The sequence below is a fragment of the Diaphorina citri genome, unplaced genomic scaffold (genome assembly GCF_000475195.1).
Source record: "Diaphorina citri unplaced genomic scaffold, Diaci psyllid genome assembly version 1.1 scaffold1108, whole genome shotgun sequence".
Lineage (NCBI taxonomy): Eukaryota > Metazoa > Arthropoda > Insecta > Hemiptera > Psyllidae > Diaphorina > Diaphorina citri.
The window spans coordinates 85,737-96,640 of record NW_007378537.1 but is presented as its reverse complement, the minus strand read 5'-3'; the positions used below and the strand labels follow the sequence as shown (position 1 = coordinate 96,640).

General features: G+C 35.4%; 2 protein-coding genes and 1 long non-coding RNA gene across 3 annotated transcripts; 1 reads left to right on the top strand and 2 right to left on the bottom strand.

Annotated features, from left to right (window-relative positions):
• The first annotated feature begins 1,803 nt into the window (after nt 1-1,803).
• LOC113469505 (RE1-silencing transcription factor B-like) lies at nt 1,804-2,383 on the top strand. The gene has a single exon (XM_026827276.1). It carries the CDS (start codon nt 1,804-1,806, stop codon nt 2,287-2,289), a length of 486 nt encoding a protein of 161 aa, XP_026683077.1. The 3' UTR covers nt 2,290-2,383.
• Nucleotides 2,384-5,753: 3,370 nt separating this feature from the next.
• Nucleotides 5,754-9,361, bottom strand: LOC113469504 (zinc finger X-chromosomal protein-like). The gene is made up of 3 exons (XM_026827275.1): nt 9,040-9,361; nt 6,963-7,189; nt 5,754-6,081 (listed from the first exon to the last, which is right to left on the bottom strand). Exons 1-3 carry the CDS (start codon nt 9,267-9,269, stop codon nt 5,939-5,941), a joined length of 600 nt encoding a protein of 199 aa, XP_026683076.1. The 5' UTR covers nt 9,270-9,361; the 3' UTR covers nt 5,754-5,938.
• On the bottom strand, nt 7,534-8,201 carry LOC113469509. The gene is made up of 2 exons (XR_003392892.1): nt 8,010-8,201; nt 7,534-7,661 (listed from the first exon to the last, which is right to left on the bottom strand). It is a non-coding gene; the product is annotated as an uncharacterized LOC113469509 (long non-coding RNA).
• Nucleotides 9,362-10,904: the final 1,543 nt, after the last annotated feature.

Here is a 10,904-nt window from a genome sequence, read left to right as displayed (position 1 = left end):
GAGAAAGCCAGCCATTCCGAGAACGAACATTATCCCATCAGGATAAAATCCGCCCCGGGCGGGAATCGAACCCGCGGCCTAGCGCTTACAAGGCTTACATTTTCTTTGGAAAAAGTTTTCCTCTGATTGCTTGAAATAAATCTTTTTCCAGCGGAAGAATTGAATTTTGTTTTTTACAGCCTTCGCGTCTTCTACAACGTTGCAAAGGCACCCACACACGGTCAGTAGTTTTCTTGGATCATGTCTGTTTTTCAGGTAGTCAAGTGGTTATTTCGCTGGGAAGGACTTGAGGTAAAAAGACAAAAAAGGTCTCATTCTGATCCTTGAATAAAGCGCAAGTTTTCCTGAAAGATGGAGACCTGTGCTCCAAAATTTTTTCGGACAAAAACCGCGTGTTTCGTACCGTAAAAAATCGGACACAACAAGGTAAATCTTTTTCGAGTATGAAAACATACATCAAAACTGAACTTTGGAAATCGGAGATCAGATCTATTCGGATCAAAATTTAGTGCTCTGGCTCGTGGTTTTAACAAAAACAGTTTATCGATCAAAATGAAAAAGTTATAACCTAAATAAAAACTGACACAAGGTCTGCATTTTTTAAAAAGTGGTTTTTTGGACTATTCTTGGAAACGAAGCCGAAGTTAGGAAAATGACCCACAGAACCTTGTTGGAAATGATGAGGTCTACCACTCTACCTACCCTGAGCCGTTATCAGTGTTTTTCTGGCGCACCCTGTATTATTTTCTTTAATGATATTTTTTCATGTGAAGTTTCAAAACTTGAGACTGTCTCGATCGATAGTCACAAATTCGGCAAACATATGGTTTCTCTCCCAAGTGTATGTTCAAATGTTTTTTCATGTCTCCAATGGCGTATGTGTGATAAGAGGGACATCCATAGCAAACGAATTTGTAGCGAAATGCATTCGGTCTCTCCATGTGTGAACAGGTTTTACAATGATCTACAAGCGTATTTACGTCATTCGCTAAAAACTGGTTGCAATGAATACACATATGATCTGCGGAAACCAGAAAAAATAATGACTTTAGTTTTTTCCTACTGGAATAGGCTTAAGAAGTTTTTTTTTTAATATATCACTGTTTATTTGTTTAACTTGATTTTTTTCCCAATATTTTACTAAATTCCTGATGATTCTATAAAAATATGTAAATATATTTACATGTTTTACTCTTTACTCCACGGAAGTGCATGGAATTTGAAATAAATTATGTCGTTTGTATAAAATAAAATCTTGTCGTGGTTATTTTGACTTTTTTTCATTTTAGTGACTATGGTTTTACTCTCCATTCGCCGACAAGCTATCAGCATACTCACATTAAATTCACCCAGCCGGAGTGGGGCCGGGAAAAGTCAGCAGTATGTGATTGTCCAAATGGTGTATGCGGATACTAACCACGCGCCTCGTTTACTTAACCTCAGTGATCCATTTAGAAACTGATTATTTAACGCGCTTTCGCCGCTACCTTAGCGGAATTCAAAGGAACTTTGTACTCATTTGTAATTGAAAGGAACGCTCCCCTCCCTTTTCTCTCTCCCTCTGTTCAGAGAGAAAGAGATCCGTAATTGGTAGGTCCGTTTCCGTCCTTCGCGTCTAGTGAGAATTAAAAGATCGCGTCGTTTCAGTATCTCCCTCCAGATGACGCTCGTTCCTCGTTTTTCAGAATTTAACCTTCCGCCGCACACCCTGTTCAATCCCCTGCTACAGTTCCGCTACACGTGCGACTCTTGCGGCAAAGTCTACAAGCTCAAACGCTCCCTGTACCGCCATCGCACGCTGGAATGTTTTCAGAATTTAACCTTCCGCCGCACACCCTGTTCAATCCCCTGCTACAGTTCCGCTACACGTGCGACTCTTGCGGCAAAGTCTACAAACTCAAACGCTCCCTGTACCGCCATCGCACGCTGGAATGCGGCAAGGAACCACGCTACCAGTGTCCGCATTGTCCGTACCGGGGGAAGCAGAAGGTCCACTTGAAGACGCATGTGGCAATCAAGCACCAAGGGCCGGAGATGTTGTCAGTCAAGCACCAAGGGCCGGAAATGCTATCAATCAAGCACCAGGGGCCGGAGACACTGTCAATCAAGCATCAGGTTTCGGAGATGTTGTCAATCAAGCATCAGGGGCCGGAGACACTGTCAATCAAGCATCAGGGTCCGGAGATGTTGTCAATCAAGCATCAGGGTCCGGAGTCCGCGTTTGATTTGCGACGGAATAATCAGGCTCACCTCAATGGACGGAAAGACATGATGGAGCGACTACCGTAACGTCTTGCTCTAAATCCCAATCTTTCAGGCCAGTGGAGACAATACCCTAAAGATGTTTCTTGACATTCCCGTCGCGTCGAGTCGATTGTCCACCAGGTTTTTCATGTGAACTTTCAAAGCTTGAGACTCTCTCGATCTATAGATACAAATTCGGCAAACGTATGGTTTCTCTCCCAAGTGAATGTTTAAATGTTTTTTGATGTTTCCAATGGCGTATGTGTAATAAGAGGGACATCCGTAGCAAACAAATTTGTAACGAAATGCATCCGGTCTCGCCATTTGAGGGCAGGTTTTACAATGATCTACAAGTGTATTTATGTCACTCGCTAAAAACTGATTGCAATAAATACACATATGATCTGCGGAAAAACAATTACTTTAGTTTTTTTTTTTCTTCTGGGATAGGCTAAAGAGACTTTCTCTAAAGGCTAAAGAGGCTAAAGAGATGATTTTTTTCTCAATATTTTACTAAATTTTATAAAAATGTTGCAAATGAAAATGGTAAAATATATTCCAATAAAGTACAATTATTTTTGACAATACGTCGAATCAATGAAAGAAGTGTACAGGTATAGAACTTCATTTTTCAAATTGTATTATTCTTTTTAATGATGTTTTTTCATGTGAACTTTCAAAGCTTGAGACTCTCTCGATCTATAGATACAAATTCGGCAAACGTATGGTTTCTCTCCCAAGTGAATGTTCAAATGTTTTTTGATGTTTCCAATGGCGTATGTGTAATAAGAGGGACATCCATAGCAAACAAATTTGTAACGAAATGCATCCGGTCTCGCCATTTGAGGGCAGGTTTTACAATGATCTACAAGCGTATTTATGTCACTCGAAAAGAATTGGTTACAGTGAATAGGTACACATCTGTTCTGCGGAAACCAAAAAAAGTAATTTTAGATCTTTTCCTACTATGTGATTGAGGGCAGATTTTACAATGATCTACAAGCGTATTTATGTCACTCGAAAAGAACTGGTTACAGTGAATACACATCTGTTCTGCGGAAACCAGAAAAAGTAATTTTAGATCTTTTCCTACTGGGAAAGGGTAAAGAGAGTTCTTTGGAAAATACATTGCTGTATTACTTGGGAAACTTTTCAACATTTTACTAAATTCCAAATAATTATTAAGAATGCTATAAGTATGTACCTTTTACAAATGAAAATGGGAAAATGTATTCTAACGAAGTACAATTATTTTTGACAATACGTGGAATCAAGGAAACAAGTGTACAGGTATAGAACCAATTTTGAGATACACCATTTTCCAAATGGTATCATTTTCTTTAATGATGTTTTTTCATGTGAAATTTCAAAGCTTGAGACTGTCTCGATCTATAGTTACAAATTTGGCAAACATATGGTTTCTCTCCCAAATGTATGTTTAAATGTTTTTTGATGTTTCCAATGGCGTATGTGAAATAAGAAGGACATCCATAGCAAACAAATTTGTAACGAAATGCATCCGGTCTCGCCATTTGAGGGCAGATTTTACAATGATCTACAAGCGTATTAATGTCACTCGAAAAGAATTGGTTACAGTGAATACACATCTGGTCTGCTGTGACAAAAACAATGAAATGTTATTGTACTTGGCCAGATAGAAAAGAAAGAAACGTAAGAACAAACACTGAGATAGCAGGGTGGAAAAACCTGAAATAATGCTCAGTTATGTATCTGAAAATATGAACAAACATAATATACATACGAACATATGTGCTATTTCGCTTTATTTTCTAATTCGATTGGAATTTTAAATTTACTCTGCAAAAGAGTTGTATTTATTTTATAATAATAGAAAGTACGAAGGCTGAAGTATGTTTAAAAATATTTATAGAATGTAGGCTGATATATTTATCACTAGCGTTATCTGACCAAAATGCAGAGAGTCAACCGTAGTTCCAGTTATTTTGTATTTTACTCTAAAATCGCTTCCAATGGGTCATTCCCATATCCTACAAATTACTCAGCGAAATAATCTGAATTCCCTGTACAAAGCGAAAAACTCTAATTCGATTGGAATTTTAAATTTACTCTGCAAAAGAGTTGTATTTATTTTATAATAATAGAAAGTACGAAGGCTGAAGTATGTTTGAAAATATTTATAGAATGTAGGCTGATATATTTATCACTAGCGTTATCTGAGCGAAATGCAGAGAGTCAACCGTAGTTCCAGTGATTTTGTATTTTACTCTAAAATCGCTTCCAATGGGAAATCGCTTCCAATGGGATGAGCCTGGTGCATATCCTACGAATTACTCAGCGAAATAATCTGAATTCCCTGTACAAAGCGAAAAAATGTTTCCGACTCCCTATTTGTTCAAGTTATTGTGATGACGATTCAAGCGATAAAAGGGGAAAAATCCAGGCAGATTAGGACAGCTGTTTCTGACTTGCTATTTGTTCGCCTTTGTGATAACGAATCACGTGAAGTTTCAACGATTTCCGCTCGACAGCGCGATAATCGCATAAATGACAACCGTATGGTTTGGATCCCAAATGAACATTCATATGGTTTTTCATGTGAACTGAATGGTATGTGAAATAAGGACATGAGCAACAGACAAACCTATGCCGATAATCTGTTCGTGGCATTGATGGGCATGTTTTACAATGAATAATTATTTCGTCAAGACAAGATGATTGAAAAGTTTGGCAGTAACTACAAGTTTGCTCTGCAAAGAAATGTAAAAAGTTGTTAAGCAAGGTTAGATTTATAGATAATTGGTTTCAGAAACGGTCGAACTGAAGCTTTTTGGGTGGATTGAAAATTTTTACAAGTTTGCTCTGCAAAGAAATGTAAAAAGTTGTTAAGCAAGGTTAGATTTATAGATAATTGGTTTCAGAAACGGTTGAACTGAAGCGTTTTGGGTGGATTGAAAATTTTCGTGTACCCATATAAATTATACACCAACATTTAAATGAATGAATATTTATATGGTTTCGCGAACATTGAATGTGCACTTATATGGTTTATCATTATCAAATTGAGCAACCTCCGTGGCCGAGTGGGTATCACACTAGGCTTGCACGCTTGCGTTAGATTTATAAATGACTGGTTTCAGAAACGGTTGAACTGAAGTTTTTTGGGTGGATTAAAATTTTTTTCTTCTGTATTAAATTGCCAATAGCAGATAAACCAAGTATTCGTGTAACCATAGGTATAAATTATACATCAACATTTAAGGGAATTAATATTTATATGGTTTCGCGAACACTGAAATGTACATTTATATGGTTATCATATTCGGATATTTTATAAAGTAATACAAATAAATTTGCTGTTGGCACACTCTAATAAATGTAAATAATAATAAAGTACGAGCAAAGAAAGGAGGGAAAACCAAAACTAAAGAGTACATTGTTGCAAATACAATATGTATTGCAAAACGTGTTTTGGCACTAAAAACTGACCATCGAAATTTTGACCCGATTACATTACTTTCCTTCCTATAGGATAGGGAAAGTAAAAATAATCGAGTACCAATAAATATATGGCAAGGATATATCGCGTTATTTCATTGAATTTGCGAAGAATTGTACATGAGAATATTTTTATTATGTATTGCTTTTTTTAGAAAGTTTCGTGTTGAATAATGTCGGTTCTAAATGTTGTAATAGGTATTGTGGATTACTGATTTTATCCACGGAAAACACAATTACTGTGTTTATAATAAGCATGTCTAGTTAGATGAGCTTTGCGAGAACAGCGGTAATTACAGAAGGTACATGAGAATGGTTTGTCGCCTAGATGTGTCTGGATATGTGACTTCATATTTGCGACTTGATAACCAAGTATTCGTGTAACCATAGGTATAAATTATACATCAACATTTAAGGGAATTAATATTTATATGGTTTCGCGAACACTGAAATGTGCATTTATATGGTTATCATATTCGGATATTTTATAAAGTAATACAAATAAATTTGCTGTTGGCACACTCTAATAAATATAAATAATAATAAAGTACGAGCAAAGAAAGGAGGAAAAACCAAAACTAAAGAGTACATTGTTGCAAGTACAATATGTATTGAAAAAAAAAGATGATAAAAACAATAATATTTTTAATTGGGAATGATGAGATATTTTACTGTCTAATACTAGCTACAAAACTATTATAAATGCTATAATACTGTTATTTCCTCTTGATGGAGATGGAGCTCTATGTATATCTCGAATAGTAAGAAGAAGAAAAAAATACTATCACAAAAAAATGACGATTGCGATTACTATTGCAGATTTCAGTAGAAAACTCGGTAACTTTGTGAAGTTTCATTTAAATGGTAAATAAAAACAGTTCTCTTCACTTGGAGAAGTGAAGAATATTTTAGTCATTATTTTTATGAACAATATTACAACTTTGCTTTGTCATTTAGGAGCTGGTCTCAATTTTATGCAGCTCTAACCCAGATAACGCGACGAACTTTTTTCTAAAACTTTGAAATTTTTTGAAATCAAAAATTGTAAACAAATCAGAATCAAAACAACGAAAACGTGCCATGTGGTAGATAAGAATGTCAATAAAACTCATTAGATAACATTATTTATCTCTTGAAATCAAGAGGAAAATTTAGAAAAATCAAAAAGTAAGAGAAATACCTTTTTGGCCATCCAGAAGGCCCATCGCGCTATCTGGGTTGATTACATCCTGGTAAGATTCAGTTGGATGCAGATTTTCTACACCGAATCATGTGCGATTTCAACGAAACTTTCTGGACACAGCGGTAGTCACAAAATTGACACGCGTACGGTTTCTCCTCCAAGTGTACCATGATGTGATTTTTCATAGCAGTGCCGTTGTACGTGTGAAAAGAGTGGCATGCGTAACACACAAATTTACATCGAAAGGCGTCGGGTCGCGGCATGCAATCTGGACACAGCGGTAGTCACAAAATTGACACGCGTACGGTTTCTCCTCCAAGTGTACCATGATGTGATTTTTCATAGCAGTGCCGTTATACGTGTGAAAAGAGTGGCATGCGTAACACACAAATTTACATCGAAAGGCGTCGGGTCGCGGCATGCATTCGCACGCTTTACAGTGTTGCATGATATCTTTCATGTCGAGAGATAGGAAAACGCCGCAATGAATACAGAGTTGTCCTGTAAGAAATTAGCGCACTTGGGATTAGATTAATACATTTTCGAAAGAAAGGAAGAAAAATAAAGTTGATATCAAAGTTTTACCTATTTAAGTAAAGTGTTCAGAGTTTTATTTTAATTTAAAAAAGGCTCCTGACAAAATGTTTATACATATAAGAATATAATACCTATGTACATACCTACATTCATAGAAAAACAAGGAATATACTTAATATCTATGTTTATACGAATAACTATTTATTTATTTAGAACAAACCTTACCCTTTACTATTACGCTTTACAGTGTTGCATGATATCTTTCATGTCGAGAGATAGGAAAACGCCGCAATGAATACAGAGTTGTCCTGTAAGAAATTAGCGTACTTGGGATTAGATTAATACATTTTCGAAAGAAAGGAAGAAAAATAAAGTTGATATTAAAGTTTTACCTATTTAAGTTTTAAAGTGTTCAGAGTTTTATTTTAATTTAAAAAAGGCTCCTGACAAAATGTTTATACATATAAGAATATAATATGATATGTACATACCTACATTCATAAAAAAACAAGGAATATACTTAATATCTATGTTTATACGAATAACCATTTATTTATTTAGAACAAACCTTACCCTTTACTATCTAATATTACAAAAGACCCTACTTCTAACTACACCTAATAAACCTAGAAGGGAAAAAGCATTATTACCTAATTAATTAAAATATGATTATATTGATTATGATAATGATAAGAGAGGAGAGAAAGGGAAAAGATAAGGTAGAAAAAGAGAAGTCACCGAGGGAAAGTATGGATTTTTTAAAGAAACTGTCTCGATCGATAGTCACAAATTCGGCAAACATATGGTTTCTCTCCCAAGTGTATGTTCAAATGTTTTTTCATGTCTCCAATGGCATACGTGTGATAAGAGGGACATCCGTAGCAAACAAATTTGTAGCGAAATGCATTCGGTCTCTCCATGTGTGAACAGGTTTTACAATGGTCTACAAGTGTATTTATGTCACTCGCTAAAAACTGGTTGCAATAAATACACATATGATCTGCGGAAACCAGAAAAAATAATGACTTTAGTTTTTTCCTACTGGAATAGGCTTAAGAAGGTTTTTTTTTTTTAAATATATCACTGTTTATTTGTTTAACTTGATTTTTTCCCCAATATTTTACTAAATTCCAGATGATTCTAGCATTATTACCTAATTAATTAAAATATGATTATATTGATTATGATAATGATAAGAGAGGAGAGAAAGGGAAAAGATAAGGTAGAAAAGGAGAAGTCACCGAGGGAAAGTATGGATTTTTTAAAGAAGTTTGAAGGTTTGATAGAGAGAACTGTAACTGCTAAGGTCTTATCGTCCTGAAAGCAAAGAGAGAAGGAAGACAGGATAGACAGACAGCCGTTCCGAGAACGGACCTTATCTGTTGAGGATAAAATCCGCGCCGTTCCGAGAAGGGACCTTATCTGTTGAGGATAAAATCCGCCCCGGGCGGGAATCAAATCCTAGTGCTTACGCGATGTGATCGTCCTGAAAGCAAAGAGAGAAGGAAGACAGGATAGACAGACAGCCGTTCCGAGAACGGACCTTATCTGTTGAGGATAAAATCCGCCCCGGGCGAGAATCAAATCCTAGTGCTTACGCGATGTACGAGCTACCCTTCAAGCTATCTAGGCTGGCAGTATGGAAATTATAGGCGTGGATGACTAATTGGGACTTCTGAATGCAACGATAGTCACAATAAGCACATCTTAATGGTTTATCTCCTAGATGTCTCTGTATGTGTTTCCTCACATTTCCCAGGTGATTCGTATTGAAAGATGTGCACGCCCAGCAGACATATTTACTCTTGGGTCCATGAAGGCGCGGCATAGCTGTACAACACAAACAATGCTCCAGAATAGCGCTGAAATCGGAAGATCGGAAGCTTTTGCAATGCAAACACTTTATATCTGCAATTAAGAAGTGATTGAGTAGTTAGTAAAAAGTACCTAAATAAAACAAGACTATAAAATATATGTTAGCAGATTTCAACAAAAAAAATAGACCTAAATCAGAGGCAAAATGTTTCTTTTACAGTTTCTGAGTAGTAATGGCCGTTCTCTATTTGTTTAAAAGAAGTGATAATGTATAGAAAAAAAAAACATTCATTGGCTTTGGGTTACAATGAAAAGGAAATTTTGTAATTAAATCATGAACTAAACATTTTGTTTTAGCATTAAAAGAGCACTACCTAAATATCTACTCAACTATTTTAAGAGTGTTTCGATTTCTCATGACTTTTTAAACGATCCTTACGCGAACAACGATAGTCACACAACCTATAAAATGTTATGTGTAAGTGACATTAGTGTACATAATATTAAATATTTACAGACATTTATTAGTAGGAACATTAATTTAAAACAAATAATGAACATTGAAAAGACAAAAAGTAAACATAATTATTGGAAAATGCCTATCTAAACTAACTGAAATACACTGTAATCTACTGACTAACACCCAAGTCCTAGGGAAAGCCTTATAACGTTTGAACGGCTTTGAAATTAGAAATTAAAATTATAATAATTTACAAATACTTGAGTTAGACTGCCAACGTAGGTCTTAGACGTCCCTTTTTGTAAGCAGTTTCAAAAATGTCTCGTGAGTGTAAAGGGACTTTCAAGTCCTATGCTGGAAGTAAAAACAAGATGTATTTAAGCCTAAATAATTATTTCTTAAAATACATAACAAGGAAAAAAAATATAATAGTAGGTTTGTCCTACGCCCACACACGAGGAATGACAATAATCCCAATCCCAGATTTTCAAACGGAATCTTTCTCAAGAACATTAGGTCAAAGATCTATTTGCATTTTGAATTATGAAAGAATGCGTTATGTTTAAAGTGAGGAATGAAATATTTCTTCATATCTCGAAAATAAAAAAAAAAAAAAAAAACCTACTATCACAAAAAAATGGCGATTGCGATTACTATTGCAGATTTCAGTTGAAAACTCGGTAACTTTGCTGAAGTTTCATTTAAATGGTAAATAAAAACAGTTCTCTTCACTTGGAAAAGTGAAGAATATTTTAGTCATTATTTTTATGAACAATATTGCAACTTTGCTTTGTCATTTCGGAGCTGGTCTCAATTTTATGCAGCTCTAACCCAGATAACGCGACGAATTTTTTTTTTCTGAAACTTTGAAATTTTTTGAAATCAAAAATTGTAAACAAATCATCAAAATCAAAACAACGAAAACGTGCCATGTGGTAGATAAGAATGTCAATAAAACTCATTAGATAACATTATTTATCTCTTGAAATCAAGAGGAAAATTTAGAAAAATCAAAAAGTAAGAGAAATACCTTTTTGGCCATCCAGAAGGCCCATCGCGGCTATCGTGGTTGATTACATCTGGTAAAGATTCAGTTGGATGCAGAATTTTCACACGAATCATGTGCATCAACGAAACTTTTTCTGGTAGATCATGTGCGGATTTGTCAACGAAAATGTTCTCGGTAGG